Below are 24,219 nucleotides of genomic sequence, written 5' to 3' on the forward strand. Positions count from 1 at the left end.
TCAGCAGCCAGCACTCCATGTCCATCCATCTCCCTCTGACACAGACTCAGCAGCCAGCAGTCCATGTCCATCCATCTCCCTCTGACACAGACTCAGCAGCCAGCAGTCCATGTCCATCCATCTCCCTCTGACACAGACTCAGCAGCCAGCAGTCCATGTCCATCCATCTCCCTCTGACACAGACGCAGCAGCCAGCAGTCCATGTCCATCCATCTCCCTCTGACACAGACTCAGCAGCCAGCAGTCCATGTCCATCCATCTCCCTCTGACACAGACTCAGCAGCCAGCAGTCCATGTCCATCCATCTCCCTCTGACGCAGACTCAGCAGCCAGCAGTCCATGTCCATCCATCTCCCTCTGACGCAGACTCAGCAGCCAGCAGTCCATGTCCATCCATCTCCCTCTGACACAGACTCAGCAGCCAGCAGTGCACACAGAAATGTCAGGTATAGTGCATGGCTGCAGGGCCAGACTGGGGACAGAAGGGACATCTGCTATGGTATTTTCACTGTTTCCTGACTCTTGCTACAGCAGCACCTTTCTCATCCAGTTTTACTCCCCCTCTCTCCGTGTACTGCAAGTCTCTACATCTTCCCGGTAAAATTAGACAATCACTGATTCTCCCCCCTTCACTTTCTCCTGTTTGTTTGCTCTCCCCTCACATCCTGCAGACTCCTGTCTCAGATCTGACCATTCCCATCACTGACACCCTTTCCATCCCAGATGACTTTATCTCTTCCAACTGTTCAGCAGCTCAGTACAACTGCTGAACAGTTGGAAGAGATAAAAAGTCATCTGGGATGGAAAGGGTATCAGGCAGACAGTCAGTTTGAGGACCCCTAGAGAGGAATGTCCAGATCTGAGACCATACCTGTAAAGAAGACCTTAGGGGCTCATTAACACAGGTATGTGGGGCAGTACAAGCAGGCAGATGAGCTGAAATGTTTCCACCCCCGACCACCCCACCTGAAAAAGGAGATGTAGCACTAGTGCACTTCGATGGCAAAAATTAAATGACATGTCACCATGAATGGGGTACACCACAACTCCCCTGCAAGTGTGTGCAATGAACATGGCTGGGGCATTGTGGGTCTGCATTTTCAGAGTTAAAACAGGCGGTGAGTAAATTACTTATTGCCCCCTTACTGCTTGTCAAACACCACGATAGATGGCCTCCCATCCAAATTAGCCCTTAAATTCTTTTTAGCCCCCTTTCTCTCTTCGAGTTCCCCTAGAGCCCCTTAGTTTCATGCATTCCAACAGAGCCAAGTTCCCCTCCTTCATCCCACTGACATACAGGAGATGCCAAATGAGTCCTCCTCAGATTGACACAAGTGACGATCATGATGATCATTGAAGGACAGTGAAATGCGTCCTTAGCCCCAATCACACAAGGGGGACTCCACTTAGCTCAGTGGGGATCTGTCCATTGGTTCCCACTGATCAGAGCGGATGGATGACAGGTCCTTATCCACTCAGTTTATGCAGAGCGGCCACGGATCGAGCCAACTCTGCTCTATGGGCAGTCGGGCGTAAATGGACTCAGCTGTCTGTTTACACCCAACTACCCTCCGATCTCTTTCTGTGTTTTTTTTTTTTGCGAATCGCATTGGAGGTAGTCAATGAGCAGGATCAGGGGGTTGGGGGCCCCATGATTTCTAACATCAGCCCTGGGTGTGACCATAGAAAAAATGTAATATGTAAATATAAAGTGCAAGGTGTAAATAAGTACGATAAAACCTAATTATACCAGATAGTATAATCATACTTATTTACACCTTGCACTTTATATTTCCATATTACATTTTTTCTATGGTCACACCTGACCTGAGCACATTTCACATTTTAGAATTGCAGGGAATTGTGAGGAGAAGTAGTGCAGCTGAATGGGAGAATTATTCCAACTCTGCTACTTTGGCCTTAAGTTTGAAATTCCCTTTTCAATTTCCTGTAATCCTCTCTTTATTGAGTAGACCCTATAATCTGATGATAAGTAGGCGGAGATTAATTATGCAGAGTGGGCAGAGCTTCAGGGAAGTGGGTGTGGTAAGTAATTGATAGCTGTGCTGCAAAGTGTCCCTGGAAATTTTTTTTCAAATGTTGGCAACTATGCAAAGGAAGGACACTGTCTGTTGCAACAATATGGCATGTAGTAATATTTACTAGGAGTTGTTTTATTATAAATGTTCTATTGATGTATTTGAAAAGCTTTAATAAAAAAAAAAAACTTTACTATGAAGTACTTCCGGTCCATACTCATACGGGACCCGGAAGTGGAACACCACATGACTTCCTATTTCCTTCTGCCAGTAATGGAATCCCATATCGACATCAGAAAAAGGGAAATTTATTTAATCAGTTTTTTATATATATATTTTAATTGTTTATCTCATCTAACTGTTACCTGGTACTCCTGTAATTCTCGTAATTTTCTTCATTTTCTTAACTGTTGTTCCATGTACCAAGCAATGAGTCAGAAGTAAAAAATAATTGTAAATGTTATTGTTGAAATTGTTAACTTAAAATTCCAATAAAAATTACTTAAAAAAAAAAAGAAATTGTTAAATTAAAATTCCAATAAAAATGTATAAAAAAAAAAAAAAGAAAAATGTTTAATGACAAAATACAATATCAAAAAGATGGACTCTTGTCTGTTGCAACAATTTAGCATGCAACAACATTCACCAGGAGTTGTCCTAAATACAAATATTCCATTGGTGTATTTTTTTTTTTTTTAAATAATTTTTATTGGAATTTTAAGTTAACAATTTCAACAATAACATTTACAATTATTTGTTACTTCTGACTCATTGCTTGGTACATGGAACAACAGTTAAGAAAATGAAGAAAATTATGAGAATTACAGGAGTACCAGGTAACAGTTAGATGAGAAAAAACGATTAAAGGATATATATATATAAAAAAGAAAAAAATGATTAAATAAAACACAGCATACCCAAACCGCCTACCCTTAATGGGAACTATCTGTAAGCGGATTGGTTGCCGTGTACTAAGGTTTATTAGGGATGGGACATTGGAACCAATTGATCTGAACTATAATGGAGATTTAGATATCACATTTCTTTAGGTAAGTAGAGGCTCTTGGGTTGTTTAACCAAATTTGCCATTTCTTTTTACATTTATTAGTAGATGAATTTTTGTATGATAAAAGCAGTTGGTACTGTGCTTGTATATTCAGTCTGGTAATTACATTGGACTGGTTGGGAGATTCGGTAGATTTCCACATACTAGCAATAGTAAGTCTTGCAGCTATTAGAATGTGTGCTACTATAGTTCTATAACATATTGGGTATAAATCTAGGTCTATTCCCAATAGTGCCATCGCAGGTGTCAGTTCTGTCAGGTTACCGGTTATTTCGGCTATAAGTGAAGAAATAGATTTCCAGAAACTTATTAAATTCTTGCAGGCCCAGAGAGGGTGGTGAAGATTTCCTGTTACGTCATTACATCTCCAGCATATCGGGGAGGCAGAAGGAAATATTTTCGATAATCTATATGGTGTCAGGTACCATCTGTTTAGAATTTTTTGTGAATTATCCCAATGCTCAATGCATGAGGATGCTTTATTATTAATCAATAATGCTTTTTGCCATTGTTCCCACGTAAAATTTTGTGAGAGATCCTTTTCCCATTTAGTCATATTAGGATTTTTATTACTGGAAAAGGAAAGTAGATTAAAGAATAGTTTTATCCCTTTCTTTTTTGGTGAGTTTTGGCCTGTAAAAAATTGCCATATTTCCATGGGAATATCAATATTATCAACGAGTTTCAGATCTTTTAGTCGGGTGCATTTCCTTAGTTTATCCTCCACAACACTCCTGAGATGCAACAGAAGGTTATTATAATAATGGTAACCTTGATTTATCCACTCTTCGGCCGATAATCTTATTTTATAGTAGTCTATTAGTCTTGTAGGTAATGCTACTTTCGAGTATACGTTTCCAGTTTTAGTTTTGGATAGGATATGTTTCCATGCTAATAGTGTTGATTTGATAGAAAGAAAGTTGGGTATGACTATTTTTTTGGGTATTATAATTTTGGCCATAAAAAGGGCAAATAGATTGTGTCCTTTAGTGATCTCTTTTTCAATGTTTGTCCATAGTTTGTCCTCATGATAGGAGAACCAGAATTTCATTTGGTCTAATAGTGATGCATAGTAGTAATTTTTTATATCTGGCAATCCCATTCCTCCTAAGGCTTTGGGAGTAGTTAATATTGAGAATGCTACTCTGGGTTTTTTCTTATTCCATATAAATAAGGTTGGTTTGGTGGTGGGTTCCCATGTGGTGGTGGTCTCGGATGTACCTCGATACCTCACATTTGCACGCATCTTATATTTGATGTTATATATACTTATATATGTATTTGAACCAATAACAAATTTCTTTTGCTGTTGCTGTATTATACAGGATACTAAAAGGCATTGCACAGTTATGTATTTTTATTCCCCTGAAGAAGCGGTGCACTGTTGCCCGCGAAACATGTCGGGAATGGTTTGATGTTCAGCATTGGACCCTTTGACTACCATCATTCATTTCTTGCCTTGTGTCTTACATATCCATTTCTGTATATGTCAGAATTATATGTATCAATGTTGTATTGTCGGTTTTTTTTTTTTTAAACATGCTATGTCAATAAATATTTGATGTTTTTAACCATGTCTTTATCAATTTGAATACCTGGTACCTTTAAAGTCCCACTAGCCCTCATATCTACTTCTTGACCCCAGGGTCACTTTGCTTTTGCTTCTTCCTTCCTTTTTTCTTTGCCTTTCTTTTTCTTGCTCTGTGTTTTCTCCTTTCTCCCTCCATTTTTCCCCTTTTTTTTCCCCCCTTCCTTGTCTTCCTTCTCTTTTTTCCCACTCTCCCCTGTCCCTCCTGGTCCTCCCCTTCCATTCTGCTTATCCCTGCTTTCCCTTTCTTCTTCCTCTGCTTCTTTTTTCCTTTTTTTTCAACCCCAGCACTTACCTGTACACCTCAGGTTTCGGCTGTGGATTTCTTTACTGGGATATTTTTCCCAGTGTTTTACATATGAATTAGGGATGTGGTACTCTTTGTTTACAATTTTTGCTACAAACACGCTTTCAATTTGTTATTCCATATAAAATATTTTAATTTAATATTCATCTGCGTGAAAAATTTGGGGGGTATCAGGATGGGGAGGGACCGGAAATAGTATAAGATTTTAGGTAGTATTTGCATTTTAAAGGCTGCTATTTTACCAACCCATGATAATTGAACGTTTTGGATATGTTGTAGGTCTTTGTTAGTTTGTTCTAGGAGTTTGGGAAAATTAACTTGGTATAATTTGGAGGTTGGGTATGTCAATTGTATACCTAGATATGATATAGATACATCATCCCAATTGTAGCCATATTTCTCACGCAGGTTTTTAATGTGATCTTTCTCAATATTCATAGGTAGGACATAGCATTTGTTTTGATTGACTTTGTAGTAGGAGACTTTACTATATTGATCTAGTATTTTTTGAACCGTGAGTAAAGATGTGTCAGGGTTTGTCATTGTTAGTATGATATCGTCTGCGAATAGCCCCAGTTTATGTTCATATTGCCCTATTTTAATGCCATTAATATCGGGGTTATTGCGTATATAGTCCGCTAAAGGCTCTATTGCTAATGAGAATATTATTGGGGATAGTGGACAACCTTGTCTGGTTCCATTGGTCAAATTAAAGCTTTTGGATATTAAACCTGAGGAGAACACTTTAGCTGAGGGTTGTGAGTATAAAGTCATAATGGCCGAGTGTATAAATCCCTTGATTCCAAATTGTTCTAGAGTTTTAGAAATAAACTTCCAATGCATTCTATCAAAAGCTTTCTCTGCATCTAATGCTAAGAGAATCGCGGGAGTTTGGCTATTTTCTATATGATTAATTAGATTTATCATTCGTCTAGTACCATCAGGGGCTTGTCTTCCTTTAACGAAACCTACTTGGTCTGGACTAATAAGATATGATGTTATATTATTTAGTCGGTTCGCTAATATTTTTGCATAGATTTTTATATCCGCGTTGAGTAATGATATAGGTCTATAATTTATGGGTGAGGTTGGGTCTTTTCCTGGTTTGGGAAGGGTAATTATTAGTGCTTCTAACATCTCTTTGGGGTATTTTCCAGATTTGGCTACTTGGTTAAATAATTTGGTTAGATATGGAGATAAGATGTTGCTGAAGGCTTGATAATATTCTCCAGACAATCCATCAATCCCGGGGGTTTTATGTTTGGGTAATGATTTAATAACTGTGAGGGTTTCTGACTCTGATATTGGGGCATTGAGTGATTCCAGATCCTTGGTGTATATTTCAGGTAGGTTTATTGTTTTTAGGAAGTCAGATATCATTTCACATGTGGGTTGATGGGTGTGTAGGTCCTCTTTAAGATTATACAGGGATTCATAATACTCTGAGAAGGTATCAGCTATTTCCTGGGGGTTATAACTTACTTTACCTGATTTGGGATGAACTATTTTGCTAATTTTATTTTTAATTTGTCGTTGGCGTAGTTGGTTAGCCAATAGTTTGCTAGCTTTGTTACCTTGGGAGTAGTAGTTTAATTTCAGTCTTTTTAAGTATTTATCATGATCTTCTATCAAAATTATTCTTAAATCTGTTTTGAGGTTATTGAGTTGTTGTTCTAGTTTTATATCATTAGGGGTATTTTTGTGTTTTTCTTCTAGTACCGAGATATCCTTTAATATTTTATTTATTGTGTCGTTTTTCTTTTTTTTTTTCCCTAGCGGCTACTTGGATTAGTAGACCTCTAATATAGGCTTTATGAGAACACCATAATGTGGTGTTTTCCACCGAGTCATTATCGTTAATTACAAAGAATTCTTTAAGTTTTTCTTTTAGCATGGACAAATGTTTTTCTTGGGAAAGGATATAAGTGTTGTTTCTCCATACTCTGTTATTGGTACAGGGTTGTCCTATTTTGATTTCCATTGTTATAGGGGCATGATCAGACCAAGAGATATTGTGTATCTGAGCATTGATTATATTCTGCAATAATAATTTGTCTGTAATAAAATAGTCTATTCTGGAATAAGATTTGTGAACATGGGAGTAATATGTGTAATCCCTTTCGGTGGAATGAAGGCACCTCCAGGGATCATACATATCCTCATTAGAAAAATACTGTTTAGGCCAATTCTTTTAGTGTGTCCTTGCTTGGAGGTGTCCATAAGGGGGTCCAATGGTGCATTAAGATCTCCACATATAATAAGGTGTCCCTTTTGTATTTTCCGTGCCTTCGATATTACTTTCTGTATGAACTGATGAGGGTTTTTGTTGGGGGCATAGATATTAACTATGGTATATTCTGTGTTTTCAATAGTTCCTACTAGTATGATGAATCTTCCTTGAGAGTCAGTTTTAATTTCCAGAGGTTGAAAGGACACAGAGTCTTTTATTGCTAAGATAACTCCTTTTTTTTTCTTGGTGTTTTTGGAGACAAAGATATGCGGAAACTTGTGATGAGAGAATTTTGGTGCTTTGTTTACTGCAAAGTGAGATTCTTGTATGCAGACAATGTCACTGTCATGTTTTAAAATGTCATTCCATAGAGCTTTACGCTTATACGGGCTGTTGAGACCTCTTGCATAAATTGACAAGAATTTAAGACCCATTAGATTGGTAAGGTTTTTTGATGGAGACTAGCATTAGTAGATGTTTCGAAGAGAAAAGTGATATATTGAGATCTTCATTGTTGGATCCTGTTCCATCCAGTAGGTGGCAGTGTTGTACCCTGTAATTTTCTGAAAGTAGTGTAGAACTAAAACCATAAACCATAGGTGTAGAAAGGTAAAAAGGGAGATGTAATTTAACTCCTGTGTACATTAGGACTGTACTGGTTATTGGGGTTAATGAAAAGTTAGAAACAAACTGAGAACAAGGAAAAAGAAAACTCCCCGACATGGGGTTCCCTGAGTGATTCAATACCTGAGGGCGGATAATATCCTATTTTTCCTGCGTGTGACCATAAAAATATATGGTAAATGGGAAAGATTCTCCTTTTATAGGTGAAATATTTTATTTGTTACTTGTTTGCCATTGCTGTGGGATTTTCTCAGGTGGACCTTTGCCAAGCGCATTCTCGTCATCTTTTGGTAATAAGCCCCACGATTTTAGAATTTTCAGGCCTTCTTCCATGTTGGTGATATTATTCGTCATTCCATCTCGGTCTATCATAATTTTCGTAGGAAATCCCCACTTGTAAATTATTTTATGATTCCTTAGAATTTTAGTAATCGTGTTTAAATTCTTGCGTGCTTGTATAGTTGCTTGTGAAAGATCTGAGTATAATATTATTCCTGCATAGGGATCTGGTAGAGGTGAGTTATGCCGTGCAAATTGCATCAACTGATCTTTTACTTGAAAAAAGTGGATTTTGGCAATAACATCCCTAGGCAGCCTTTGCGGTATATGTGCGGGTTTAGGTAACCGGTGTGCACGGTCTATCATCAGTTCCTGATGGGGAATCGTAGGTAGCAGTGTGGAAATCATTTCTTTTAGGAAGCTTTTCAGATCAGCAGGCTTTATGTTCTCAGGAATGCCTCGGAATTTTACATTATTCCTTCTTGATCTGTCTTCCAAATCTGCTACTTTCAGTTTAAGATTTTTAATCTCATCCTCCAGCTCGAAATGTGCGTCAACTAGATCGTTATGTGCATTGGTGAAATCGCACATTTTATTTTCTACATAGTCCACTCTCTCTCCAAGGTTGTCTATTTCTTTTTTAGATTGGTGCATAAAGTTCATCACATCATATTGTAGGGCTCCTCTTAATGACATTATTATGTCTTTAATTGTGGAATCTGATATAGGTTGGCCTGTGGTGGGTATTGCATTTAATTTTGCATCATATGGATTGTTAGCACGTGTGAAATCATAGTCATGATCATGATCAATATCACTTACATTTCCTTTGGAGGGAGTGATTTTCCTCTTCTGCTTTAGAGGGCTGCTGGTGTCATCTTGCATCTGCAGACTGAATTCATTTGGGGCATTCTGTGATCCTTCTCCTTCTTCAGCATTCATTTCTTGCTCTCTAGCATTGCCATGAGAGGGGGAGGAGTCAGCGCCATTTTGGTATTTTCCTGGAGTCCCGGCCGGGCTCCTAAAGTCCCCTAATTTGCGGGGAATTCCTCTTTCTTTCCTCTTCCCCATCCTCCCGCTAGATTGCTGCATCTTTTGGGTGTTTTTTCAATCCCTCAGGAGTGCTGAAAGTCGCTTTCCTTTACTGCAGGGAGCCCGTTATCAGAGAGCTCTATGCAGCAGCTTCCATCTGCCTTCACAGCCGGCCACGCCCCCCTCTCTAGTGTCTGCTTTCTATACTGCAACTTCTGCATTATTCAGTCCCCAGTCACTTCCTTTTCCTATGGCACTTCCTGTCCCGAGTCACTTCCTGTTCTATGTCACTTCCTGTGCTATGTCACTTCCTGTTACATATCACTTCCTGTCCCAAGTCACTTCCAGTTTATGTCACTTCCTGTCCCTGGAACACTTTCCCATTGTTTCACACTGTTTTCAGCCATTTTAGATCCGGTTCCAGCAGGCTGAACAGCTTCTCCATCCTGAACACACTGCCACCATAAGGACAGCATGGGATCTCCTCCATATCAGATCACACAGGTAAGTCAGGCGGATTTCCTATTAGAAACGCAATGGCAGAAAAGGACATATAAGTATGTGTGTATATATACCCCTATACAGAAGTTCAGATGTTTTGCCTGCCTCCACAGACCCCAAAAAATGCACAAAAAAGCCAGCTACAAAAACGCCCAGGTGTGTTTTTGCAGCAGGCGTTTTTTTTTTTGGGCATTTTTTTGGGGTCTTTGGAGGCAGGCAAAACATCTGAACTTCTGTATAGGGGTATATATACACACATACTTATATGTATTTTTACACTTACACATATATAGGTGTGATAGGAGCGGAGCCATATTGGTGTTAATTATTTAATTAGCGCAAGCATAGATTTCTGCTACTATCACACCTATATATGTCTAGGTGTATATATACATATAAGTATGTGTGTATATATACCCCTATACACAAGTTCAGATGTCATGCCTGACTCCAAACATGTCCTCAAAAAAGCCATATAAACGCCTGCAGCCAAAAAGCAGGCTGACAGGCGAGAAGCCATATCGGTGTTCTGTAAGTGACCTAAGAGAAACAATCTTTTCTCTATAGCGGTCACTCTGACATGGAAGAGTTTGGTCACCCTGCCATAGCAGTCAGAGTCAGTTCACCCTACACTACACTACGGTCACCCTGGCACTTAACACTTTCCCTACAGAAACTATATTTTTGCATCTAACTAAAGTGGAAAAAAGCATCCTAACTACACTAGATATCCCTTTCCTGACACTAATAATTGCTAAATGACACTTTGAAGCAGAAGTAACAGAACTGCTTCCACTCTCTTCCATGTCCCTGTATTACAATGCTAAGAATTTAGCGGGGGCGATCTTATATACTGGGGGGTGTATTCACTAATGATTTGCCTCTGGACCCCCTAGTCACTCCAATCACATTCCTAGCATTCTCCTGTCCCCTCAATTGGCTTTTACAAATGGTTCTGGTCCAATCACGGGCATTTAAAGCCCATTTCCTGTCCCATTGCATTTTGGTCGGTTCTGGTTGCCGAATTCCGAACTTTTTCAGCAAAAAGTTCGGAATTCGGCCGAACCTCAAACAGCCAATGTTCGGGTTCGATCATCCCTATTTGCCACATCCTCTGTTTTTTAAGTTTACTGTGCAATTTGAGAAGGACTCCTCGCATATACACTTTGCAAGTAGACCAAAGAACAATTCTGTCAATGTCTGGGCTATCATTGAGTTCAAAAAGGCGTTGTGTTCTGCAGTCATGGTTTGGATGTTACCAGGGTTGGCAAAAAGCAAGGTATCGAGTCTCCAGATGTGTGATGGTCCTGATGTTCATTCTCCCAGGGAGATGGAAACAGGTGTGTGGTAAGACCATGCAATGGTTTTAACCACTTAAGCCCCGGAAGATTTTACCCCCTTCCTGACCAGGGGGTATTTTGCGATTCGGCACTGCGTGACTTTAACGGACAATTGCGTGGTCGTGCGACGCTGTTTCTAAACAAATTTGGCCTCCTTTTTTTCCCACAAACAGAGCTTTCTTTTGGTGGTATTTGATCACCTGTGCAATTTTTTGATCACGCGCTATAAACAAATAAAGAGCGTAAATTTTGCAAAAATAGCAATATTTTTCACATTTTTTTATATGAAATTCCCCCCTAAAAAAATGTAAAAATCAAAATTTTTTAACATTTTCAGCCAATTTGTTTTATGCTACCTATGTTTGGTAAAAAAAATCGCAAAAAGCGTATTTTGATTGGTTTGCGCAAAAGTTATCGCGTTTACTAACAAAGGGAAAGATTTTTGTCATTTTTGTTGTTTTTTTTTTAACGCGTAATGGCGGCGATCTGCGATTTTTTTTGCGGTACTGTGACATTGCGGCGGACAGATCGGACCCTTGACTGACATTTTTGACACTTTTGGGGTTACCAGTGACATTTCTACAGTAATCAGTGCTATATATATGCACTGTTACTGTAAAAATACACTGGCACTGAAGGGGTTAACTTTTTTGAAAGGGAAGGGCTATGTATGTCCCTAGGGGCGTGCTTTCTACTGTGATTGGCTGTGGCTTCAGATGTATGAAGAGTGATCAACGGTTCTACATAGTGGAACCGTATGATCATCCTTCATACACAGGGGAGAATGACAGGCAGCTTGTTTACACAAGCTGCCTGACTTTCTCCCTCTCCCCCGCCGATCGCAGAGTGACCGGCGGACATCGGGTCCGCCGGTCACACGCGCAGGGGGGTCCGTGACCACGCGGGAGCGCGCCTCCGGGGGCACGCGCTCGCTCCCTAGACCCTCACAAGCTAGTGACGTAGCCCTACGTCACTTTGCCTGTGAGGGGCTGACTGCCGACGTAGATCGGCGTTAGGCAGTCGGCAAGTGGTTAATCAACAAATCTGTAATATCCTGGAGTGTCTGTTTGTTTGAGTAGGATAGTTGAGAGGAAGAAAAGTATGAGAAGTCTTTTTTTCTGATCCATGATGGCATCTCCAGCCATCCAATAAGCCATTTGCTCAAAGAAAGGGGTTCAGAGCTGGGCGTTGATGGCGGGTCGAAGACTTTGTGTCTATATTGGGTTCTCCTACAATATTGAAATTGCCTCCCATTATAGTTCTGCCATGTTTGACTTGGGATACTTTCTTGTAAATTAGTTTGTAGAAGCAGAGTTGTTGTTTGGGCCATACACATTGACTAAAGTGTACAGGATTTTATTAATGTCACAATTTACAATTAAATAGCATCCTTGAGGGTCTGCGATGGTTTGGTGTATGACGAATTGTAGTGAATCTCGGAACACTATTAATACTCCATTTTTCTTTTTTGAGTTCGAAGCTAAGAGGATCTTGTGATTTTTTTCAGCTTGAACTTGGGGGGTTTATTCAGAGCAAAATGTGTTTCCTGTACTAGAATTATATCCGCCTTTTGGTTGTTAGCCTCTCTGAATAGTGCAGATCTCTTCTGAGGGGTATTTAGTCCCCTAGCCTTGATGGAAACAAGTTTGAAGGTCATGTCGGGAAAGGTGGAGGTGTTCTGGAGATTTTAGGTGGTGGACTCGGTCAAAATATCCAGAAAAGAGGTGCAGCTGGTACAGGGATGGGGTGGGAGGGTAATTAAAAAATGAGGGCATGCTCTTGAGCTCAATGGGCAGTAACTACTGCACAAAACCACTAAGGGGGGGGGGGGTAAGCAGACTTACCATAACGTAGGTAGGTCTGTATCTAGCAGTTAGAGCTGGCTGAAACGATTGAAAAATACTGCATGAATCCAGCGCTTGTTGGATCAGGGACAACTGAGGTTATCAGGTAGCTCCCCTGTCCTGGGAGGCTCCTCTGGTTTCCATTTGATGGATTGGTTGTTTTCGTGGGTCCGGGTTATCCTCTGGAATGATGTGCCTGCAATCTCCATGGTGCACATTCCTGGGGTGGAGAATTGTAAATTTTTTCATCTGGACCTGGGGGAATAGTCTCTCCATCAGGAGTTGTTCTGGGTTGTATGTCTATCTTGGGGTAATAATAGTACAGTGGGATCAGTATGCCATAATCTATGCTTTTTCTCCTCTGAAGATCTTACCTCCTCTACTTAAAGCTGAACTCCAGCTTTTGATACACTTTTACATAGTTTGATTGGGCCAGCTTAGGTCATTTGGGCCATGTTCCTCACTAACCTGTGAAGCCACTGGATGTGTGGTGTAAAGTGTATGTAGCTGAGGCTACATACATTAGACAGCACTGTGTTCCGGGTTCGAGCCGAGACTTCCTGTCTCATACCTGGAACACAGTGGTATATCACAGTGGTGCTCAGCCATTCAGAGAAAGTGATGTATTCTAGCAGTGAATTGGCTGAGTCAGAGAGGCGGGCTGATGATGTCACAACCTCTGACTCCGCCAATCAGAGGAAGCTTTATATTCATTGCTAGAATACATCACTTTCTCTGAATGGCTGAGCACTGATCAGATAATGTACTGTGTTCCAGGTATGAGACGAAGTCTCGGCATAAACCCGGAACAGTGCCGTATAATGCATTGAGCCTCAGCTACATACAGTTTATACTGAACATCCAGTGGCCTCACATGTTAGTGAGGGACATAGTTGTACAAGCTGGCCCAAAGAAAATAAGTAAATTATATCAAAAGCTGGAGTTCAGCTTTAATGGATAGAAAGCAAGGACAAGCAAGTCCTTCTCATAGATTAGGATTGACCTTGCAGAGTGGGGTATGCTGACCTCGTTTATCTGTCAGCCGGTGCTCTGTGGCCTCTACCAGATGGACAAGATCTGTTATCTAAAGATCCGATTTTTCACCCTGCTTCTCGGTCACAAGCTTTGATGGCTTAGCTGCTGAAACCAAATTTCTGAGAGGCAGAGGCATTGAAAATGGGGTTATCCCAACTATGCTCCATATTACAGACCCAGTATTTCAAAGTGATTTTATAGGTTCTAAGTCCCGTTAGACTCCCGATAGTTAGACTCCCGATAGTCCCGCTTGTCAGTGTGTTTTTCTTTGGCTCCGTTGGATGGAGCTACATTGCTGGATGCCATTAATAATTATGGATTTGTTAGGTTTTTTGCTGATTGGACTTTCTCATTGTGTTGTCCTGTGTTTTTGTTGTAAATGAGTAACCAGGCATACTATGTAATCCTTACTCCTTCATGTAGGGGAGCAGGATTTCTGGGGGACCCTTTTTAAGGGGGCTTCCAGATTCTGATAAACCCCCTCCTGCAGACCCCCACAACCACTGGGCCAGAGTTCTGGGAAAGAGGCCTTGTCCCTACCAACATGGGGACATGGTGCTTTGCTAGGGTGCCTCTGTCATGGTACCCTTCTCATGTTAAGGGCACGTGGCCTGGTATGGTTCAGTGCAGATTCCACATTCTGCTGTCCCTCCAACACTTCAGTTGGACAGAAACTAACCAGCTCAACCACTTAAGGACCAAGCCTTTTCTGGCAAATCAGTAAAAATCTGTATTTTTTGCTGGAAAGTTACTTAGAACCCCCACACATTATACATATTGTTTTTAGCAGAGACCCTAAATGGCGGTTGCTGCAATTTTTTTTTTCATACTGTATTTGCGTAGCAGTTTTTCAACCGTAATTTTTTGCGAAAAATTATGCTTTAATGAATTTTAATACAAAATTATACAATATATAACCTATTTTTTTGGAAAATATATAAAAAAGATAACTTTACGCCAAGTAAATATATCCCTAACATGTTACACTTTACAATAGTGCGTGCTCGTGGAATGGTGACACACTAAGATACTTAAAAATCTCCGTAGCCTACAATTTAAATTGTTTTACAGGCTACATGTTTAGAGTTATAGAGCAGGTCCAGCGCTAGAATTCTTGCTCTCGCTCTAACGTTCACAATGATACCTCACGTGTGTTGCAAACACCATTTACATTCAGTATGCGTGACTTAACCGCTTTGCCGACCGCCGCACGACTATATACTGCGGCGGTCAGCCCCTCACAGGCAGAGTGACGTATCAGTATGTCACTAGCCTGGGAGTTTCTGGGGAGCGAGCGCGCGCCGCCGGCGGCGCGCTCCCGCTCCCACGCGGTCACGGACCCCCCCGCGCGTGTGACCGGCGGACCCGATGTCCGCTGGTCACTCGGCGATCGGCGGGGGAGAGGGAGAAAGGCAGGCAGCTTGTGTAAACAAGCTGCATGTCAGTTCTCCCTGTGTAGAAACACTTATCATACGGTTCTACTATGTAGAACCGTTGATCAGTGTAACTACACCTCAAGCCACAGTCAATCACAGTTAGAATCACGCCCCTAGGGACACACACAGCCCCTCCCTCTCAAATAAAGTTAACCCCTTCACTGCCAGTGTATTTTTACAGTAACAGTGCATATATATAGCACTGATTACTGTAGAAATGTCACTGGTAACCCCAAAAGTGTCAAAAATGTCAGTCAAGGGTCCGATCTGTCCGCCGCAATGTCGCAGTACCGCAAAAAAATCGCAGATCGCCGCCATTACGCGTTAAAAAAAAACAACAAAAATGACAAAAATCTTTCCCTTTGTTAGTAAACGCGATAACTTTTGCGCAAACCAATCAAAATACGCTTTTTGTGATTTTTTTTACCAAACATATGTAGCATAAAACAAATTGGCCGAAAATTTTAAAAAATTTAGATTTTTACTTTTTTTGGGGGGAATTTCATATAAAAAAATGTGAAAAATATTGTTATTTTTGCAAAATTGACGCTCTTTTTTTGTTTATAGCGCGTGATCAAAAAATCGCACAGGTGATCAAATACCGCCAAAAGAAAGCTCTGTTTGTGGGAAAAAAAGGACGTCAAATTTGTTTAGGTACAGCGTCGCACGACCGCGCAATTGTCCGTTAAAGTCACGCAGTGCCGAATCGCAAAATACCCACTGGTCAGGAAGGGGGTAAAATCTTCCGGGGCTTAAGTGGTTAAGAATGTGTTCACTTCTGCTCGCAAGCCTTTTTTTTTTAATTTACATTTTTATTGACTTTTTATTTTTTTAATCACTTTTATTCCTAATACAAGAAATGTAAACATCCTTTTTAACAGAACTAATGGATGACAAGTCTTCTTTATGGAGAGAACGGGGGTCTACCTTTGAAAGCAAAAAATCAAAAAAAATTTGATATTTTGCTTTAAAAAACGAACAAACCTGGTTACCTCCACCCTAGACTGGAAGTGATGTCATGATGTCACTCCGGTCCTCCTAGATTGTAGAGGTGATCAGAGAACTGTCGGATCATTTCCCAGGCTGACTTGTAAGAACAGAAGGCCCGAGAAACACTGGTGAGAAGCAGGAGGGGGGGGGGAGGGGACACCCCTCTCACTGCTTTTAAAAGTGATCCAAGTGATCCAGCGGCTACTATTCGGATCGCTTTTATGAGAAACAGAATTGCAGGCTTCAATCATAATCCCGGTAAACCATTTCAAAACTGCAACGAATATATACGTATTGTGTTTGGCAAAAGATTATGCATTTACTGATGAAACATTTATTAATGAGCGTTACAGACAGGTCAGGTGACAATGCATTCTTCCATGATGCCGGAAAAAAGATGAAGTCAGCCAACAGGTCACACAATTTCCATATCCCATCACTTGCTTACCAATCAAAATGGAGATTTCACAACTTTATTTCTTCTGAAATGGGAGGAGATTTGGGTCACACATTCACCCAGACAGAAAGAGATCATATCCTATTCTTTGCTCACAAATCCTCCTTTTCCAGCAGTCTCCAGGAGTCCAGATATAACCTTTGACCAGATGGAATACATTCCCCAACTTTGCACAACATTTTTCCCACAACCTTTCCTACCTGTTGGAGGTGCAATAATGCCAGGGCAACTCTTTTGTTTGACAATCTCTTCCAGTTTAAAATGTAAAATACTTACAACATACTCTCCTCACCTCCAGGACTTCTCCAGAGCCTCTCCCATCCTCTGCAACTCTATCTGTCTGACTCTCTTCTACTCTGTATTTAGGTGATCTCTGAAAACCCTCATCTTTAACACATTCACATTCTTCATTTCTGTTAGGTTATTTATTTGCAAAATTGTATTTCTTCCTAATTTTAGGCCAAAATGTATTCTGCTACATTTCTTTGGTAAAAAGAACCCAAATGGGTGCATAGTAATGAGCTTCGTGTTCGACTCGAACACTGTCCGCTCGCCCGTTCCCCGAATGGCGACAAATGGGCTTCTTCTAGTTCCCGCATCCATAATTAATTTAAAAGGTTTTAATTAATATCCATAATTAATATTAATCACCCACTGGCCAAGGGATTAGAGCCCACAGCCTCTCACTTGCAAGCCCCGCATTCTACCACCTACGCTACCATAAAGCCTGCTGATTAACACACAATACACTCGCCCTACACACAATTCCACATTCCTTCAGGGAGAGTGTAGTGAGTTACACAGTTTATCAGATAGTGCCGTCCAGTTCTGGGCACCGATCCTCAGAAGGGTTGTGCTGGAACTGGAGAGAGTCCAGAGAAGGGCAACAAAGATAATTAGGGGAATCGAGGACATCAGCTATGAGTAAAGACTACAAGCATTGAACTTATTCTCTCTGGAGAAGAGACACTTGAGAGGGGATATGATATCAATGTACAAATACTGTACTGGTGACCCGAGCATAGGGAACAAACTTTTCAGAGAAAGGGAATACAATAAGAAACGGGGTCACTCACTAAAACTAGAAAAAAAAAAACGGTTTAACCTTAAACTACATGAGGGAATCTTTACTGTCAGAGCAGTAAGGATCTGGAATTCTCTTCCACAAGCAGTGGTATCAGCAGGGAGCATTGATAGTTTAAAAAACTATTAGATGGGCACCTTAAGAAGAACAACATACAGGGGTATACAATGTACGGTTATCAGCAAACACACATACACATGGGTTGAACTGGATGGACTGGTGTCTTTTTTTCTACCTCACTAACTATGTAACAATGGGGCTCCTGTTTGGCCATCATATTACAATAGGCCCAGCGGGAAGCAGTTAATAATAAATGTTAAAAAGGAAGCAACATTTTTAACCCTTTTTATAGAATTCTGACTTCTGTTTTTTTTCTGCACAGGTGGATTGATGAACCATTTTTTGGTCATGCTTGTCTTGTTACAACAATACAACAAAGTTACATGAGAAGCAAGCCATATGGATGTTATAAGTGACTGAAAGTCTTTATTGCAGTTCACTGGAAGATTCACACAGGACACAAGACCTATCCGTGTTCTAAATGTCATGAATGTTTTGAATGCTCTTCAACATTGATCCAACCTCAGAGGACAACAAACGAGAAGTAATTTTAGTGCTCTGGAAGTGACAATGTCTTTACTGTAGAGTCCAACCCATGTATATATGAGAAGTCATTTCAGAAGTTATTTCTTGTTTGGAATGTGATAGAGGTTTTACAATGGAGGCAAAAGGTATCACACACCAGAAGGTTCACACTGGAGAGAAGATATATCAGTGTTCTGAATGTGATAAAACTTTTACATTGAAGTCAAATCTTGTCAGACACAAGAGGATTCACACTGGAGAGAAATCATATCAATGTTCTGAATGTGGCAAAGCTTTTACACAGAAGTCAGATCTTATCAGACACCAGATGATTCACACTGGAGAGAAGCCATATCAGTGTTCTGAATGTGGCAAAGCTTTTATACAGAAGTATGATCTTATCACACACCAGAAGGTTCACACTGGAGAGAAGTCATATCAGTGTTCTGAATGTGGCAAACCTTTTATACAGAAGTCAGATCTTATCACACACCGGAGGATTCACACTGGAGAGAAGTCATATCAATGTTCTGAATGTGGCAAAGCTTTTATAACCAAGAAAGAGCTCATCAGACACCAGATGAATCACACTGGAGAGAAGCCATATCAGTGTTCTGAATGTGGCAAACCTTTTATACAGAAGTCAGATCTTATCACACACCGGAGGATTCACACTGGAGAGAAGTCATATCAATGTTCTGAATGTGGCAAAGCTTTTATAACCAAGAAAGAGCTCATCAGACACCAGATGAATCACACTGGAGAGAAGCCATATCAGTGTTCTGAATGTGGCAAAGCTTTTACACAGAAGCCACATCTTATCACACACCAGATGATTCACACTGGAGAGAAGTCATATCAGTGTTCTGAATGTGGCAAAGCTTTTGTAACCAAGAAAGAGCTCATCAGACACCAGAGGGTTCACACTGGAGAGAAGCCATATCAGTGTTCTGAATGTGGCAAAGCTTTTACACAGAAGTCGCATCTTATCATACACCAGAGGGTTCACACTGGAGAGAAGCCATATCAGTGTTCTGAATGTGGCAAAGCTTTTACAGTGAAGTCAATCCTTATCGCACACCAGAGGGTTCACACTGGAAGGAAGCCATTTTAATGCTTTGAGTGTGACAAAGATTATACAGTAAATGCTGTGCTAATGTATCACCAGAGGATTTGTAAGCTTCAGCTGCAGAGAGGAAACTCTGGAAGAAGGAGGAATAATAAAGGATTTGTTGGTGTCCCATTCGTTTCACAGCCCCAATGTCATCCCACAAGCTAGGGAAGACGTGAAAAGATAAAATGTGACTTTAGAAAAAAAATAAACTAAAATCTGTGAGCAAACTGGAATGTAATGATTGGATACACTAACTGTAGTGCTTATGTCCATCAGACACACACCTAGCAGGCCTGTAAATATTATACCTTTTTTATTTTTATTTTTTCAGATAAGTATCAGTGACTGAACTGTTTTCCTCATGATTCTCATATTTTTTTTTTTTTTTTTTATATTGAGCTTTACCTGAACATGTAATGCATTTTCATCATTCACTAACTGAGCCGTGTTCCCAAGTGTTTTCTTCCTTGCCTGAGCTAATACATGACCAACACTGCCTCAGTACCAGAGACTAGGATGGGATCCAATGGCATCTTGCCAAGCCTCTTAAACCTCAGTGGGAGAGTCCATTCCAGGTTCTTCTGACTGTTGATACACCATATGCCAGGCTTTGGGGCTCCAGCTATGCTCACCTTATCCAAACTTCCTCTCCCATGATCAATGCCTCCTTTCCATGTTTCATCTCCTCTCATGGATGACAGATTTGCAGGCAGGTCTGTGGTTGGGACACCAGCCAGGGAAAAGTCTCTGTTCAGTAAGAAAGTAACTTTCTAAGCTGCTGTAGGCCTTCAACACTGACTTTCTGCTGTTTATGGGATGCATTTAACAGAACCATTTAATTTCAGCTGGCTACTTTGTGTTACATTTGGTTCTACTGAAAGTCTCAGGGATTCCATCTGGTGAAGAAAGAATGTCCTTGTTATTTTCTTCCTCTGTCCATCTATTATTCATCTCCATAGACTATTCACACAGCACAACTGCAAGAGCTCTGAGCTTACCAAGTGTGAAGTGTGTTGTCACATTCTTACCACTTTTGAGGACTGACATTCCTCCAGTTGGGGTTCACTTTAACCTTTTTGCTGCCTGACCCCTTTTTTGCAGTTTTTGCACACGTTTAAAAATCATTTTAGGCTTGAAAATTATGTAAAACCTCCCAAACATTATATATTTTCTGAAAGCAGACTCTCTAGAGAATAAAATAGTGGTAGTTCAAATTTATGTCACCCGATATTACCTTAAAGGTATAGGAAACACAAAATTTAAGTAAAAAAACAAAAAAAAAACTAACGTGAACATTTGAATATTAGGATGAACATATGCAATAAATAAAACCAAGTTTTGGTAAAATATAAAAGAGGTTGCGCTGAGTAAATGGATACCAAATTTGCCAAACCTTAAATTTGTGTGTGCCTGTGAAATGGCAACAAACTTCAGTCCCCTATATTTTCTATAGGCAATGCTTATGGTTCCAGCAGGCTGAACAGCTTCTCCATCCTGAACACACGGCCACCATAGGGACAGCATGGGATCTTCTCCATATCAGATCACACAGAGTGACCGGCAGCTTGGCATATTGGAGACACTCTTTTGAATGTGAAGGAGGAGGAGAAGATGGTGTTCTCTGGGAGCAATTCACAAGCGTTTTTTGATTTGTTATCTGGTAAGAGACCAATTCAGGTGTTTTCACAAGGCGATTTGGAGTACTGTGGGATTTCCATTTTGTTTTCAGCACATTTGTTATGTTTTGGCATCTTACTTCTTCTGTCTGGTAAGGAGGAATTTCACTTGGAGGTGGATTTACACTTTGGATTTGGAAGCACGTTGTTTTCAATTTTCAGTTTCATTCATCACTTCATTTATGGACACTTATGAACTTTTCGTTTATGTTGATATACCACTATGAACCACACAAGTGTCACTAGTTTATGAAGATTTATTTTCTATTCATGATTTATAATTGATGTTTATTGATTTTGTCATCCCATTGATTTGGGTCTTTATCACTGTTGTTTTAGCGCACCCAATTACCGACCACAATGCTTAAAAATCCCCCTACATGTATCAGTTTAGTGTTATGGAGGAGGTCTGGTGCTAGAATTAATGCTTTCACTCCCGTGTGCATGGCAACATGTGTATCGCAATCAACATTTTCACGCGTAGGTGCCCCTGACGCATGCACTTACGTTTCTATAAGCATATATATGGAGGTGGAGGGCCTCAAAATTTCTTTTTGGGGGGGGGGGGATTTTATGTGCTTGGGTGTAACCAATTTTTTTGCAAAAAAATAAAAATATTTGTAATTTTTGTTTTACTTTCCTTTCATCACATAGGGGACAATGTGATGTTTTTTTAGGTGGCAGTTTTTTTTAACCACTTTTGGATCGGAAGATTTTCCCCCTTAATGACCAGCCCATATTTTGTGATTCGGCGCAGCGCTACTTTAATGGACAATTGAAATAAAATTGATGTCCTTTTTTTCCCACAAATAGAGCTTTCTTTTGGTGGTATTTGATCACCTGTGTGATTTTTATTTTTTGCGCTATAAACAAAAAAGAGCGACAATTCTGACAAACAAAAAACAATATTTTTCACTTTCTGCTATATAACATTCTCAAAAAAAATATTTAAAAATCTAAATTTTTTTAACATTTTTAGGCCAATTTGTTTTCTGCTACATATTTTTGGTATAAAAAAAAATCACAATAAGCGTATTTTGATTGGTTTGCGTAAAAGTTATCGCATCTACTAACTACGGGAAAGATTTACGTTTTTTTTTTTACTAGTAATGGCGAAGATCTGCGATTTTTAGTGGGACTGCGACATTGCGGCGGACAGATCGGACCCCTAACTGACATTTTTGACATGTTTGGGGGGACCAGTGACATTACTACAGTGTTAGTGCTAAAAATATGTACTGTTACTGTAATAATGACACTGGCAGGGAAGGGGTTAACATTGTGGGTGATCAAGGGGTCAAATGTGAGCCTAGGGGAGTGATTCTAATTGTGGGGGTGTGTGGCTTGTGAAATGATCATAGAGACCTGTGTTCCTATATAGAAGGATCACAGGCACTCTGTGATCATTCCAGGGAGAAGAATGGTCAGCTGTGTTTACAACATCTGACCGTTTTTCTCTCTCAGCGGGGAACAGAGCCGCCTGACCCATGCATTGGCTTCCCCGCTGCTGAGTGGGGCAGGAACATGCCGGCAGCAGCGTGCACGCTAGCCCCCTAGCTGCAGGCGCGCGACCAACGTTTGCGCAGGAGAGCCACACTGCCGCAGTAAAAAGGTGGCGGGTGATCGGCAACAGGTTAATGAGACCTGCAGGGTCTAAAAGATCGGTCATTAGCAAACAAGTTTTTGTTTTTCCGAGTCTCCCCTTGTAACATTTTTATTACTTGTTGATCCTCCCAGTTGATCTATTTCATTCTACTTCCTATTGAAGGTTAAGAAATTTGGCAAACAATGGCAGTTGGAGGGGGTTGCTTACTGTCAGTTTTAATTCATATGGAGGTTTAACCCTTAGAAAAAAAACCCTGTTGCTGTAACTGCTTTAGAAGCGTTAGGTGAAGATGGGCTTTTTTTGTTGTGTCTTACTTATACATAGTTACATAGTTAGTCAGGTTGAAAAAAGATACAAGTCCATCTGGCTCAACCATTTAAAAAAAAAAAAAACGTATTGAAAACCCAACCATACAATCCCATATACACAATCCTATACACACAGTTGATCCAGAGGAAGGCAAAAAATCCCAGCAAAGCATGATCCAATTTACTACAGCAGGGGAAACAATTCCTTCCTGATCCCCAGAGAGGCAATCGGATATTACCTGGATCAACTTTACATATAAATCCTAGTAGCCATTTATATTATGTACACCCAGGAAAGAATCCAGGACTTTTTTAACCACTTAAGCCCCGGAAGATTTTACCCCCTTCCTGACCAGGGCCTATTTTGCGATTCGGCACTGCGTGACTATAACAGACAATTGCGCGGTCGTGCAACGCTGTACCTAAACAAATTTGACGTCCTTTTTTTCCCACAAACAGAGCTTTCTTTTGGTGGTATGTGATCACCTGTGCAATTTTTTTTTTTTTTTTTTTGATCATGCGCTATAAACACAAAAAGAGCGTCAATTTTGCAAAAATAACAATATATTTTACAATTTTTTATATGAAATCCCCCCCCCCCAAAAAAAAATTAAAAATTTAACATTTTAGGCCAATTTGTTTTATGCTACATATGTTTGGTAAAAAAAAAATCACAAAAAGCGTATTTTGATTGGTTTGCGCGAAAGTTATTGTGTTTACTAACTAAGGGAAAGATTTCTGTCATTTTTGTTGTTTATTTTTTTTTAACGAGTAATGGCAGCGATCTGTGATTTTTTTTTTTGTTTTTTTGTTTTTTTTTTGCGGGACTGCGACATTGCAGCGGACAGATTGGACCCTTGACTGACATTTTTGGGGTTACCAGTGACATTACTACAGTAATCAGTGCTATACATATGCACTGTTATTGTAAAAATGACACTGGTCGTGAAGGGGTTAACTTTTTTTGAGAGGGAGGGGATAAGTGTGTCCCTAGGGGCGTGATTCTAACTGTGATTGGATGTGGCTTGACGTGTAAGAACAGAGATCAACGGTCCTACATAGCAGAACCGTATGATCT

General features: G+C 40.3%; 1 protein-coding gene across 1 annotated transcript in view; it reads left to right on the forward strand.

Moving 5' to 3' along the window:
* LOC309548361 (uncharacterized protein) overlaps positions 1 to 19,551 on the forward strand; it is a gene marked incomplete at both ends in the record, with an annotated part of 147,016 nt that extends 127,465 nt beyond the window's left edge. Inside the window, one exon of the mRNA XM_082248299.1 lies at positions 18,571 to 19,551. Coding sequence (XP_082104425.1) covers positions 18,571 to 19,551 — 981 coding nt within the window. The remainder of the gene's footprint in view (positions 1 to 18,570) is intronic.
* Positions 19,552 to 24,219: the final 4,668 nt, after the last annotated feature.

Source organism: Pelophylax lessonae, assembly GCF_965119305.1.
Source record: "Pelophylax lessonae genome assembly, chromosome: 2".
Classification (NCBI taxonomy): domain Eukaryota; kingdom Metazoa; phylum Chordata; class Amphibia; order Anura; family Ranidae; genus Pelophylax; species Pelophylax lessonae.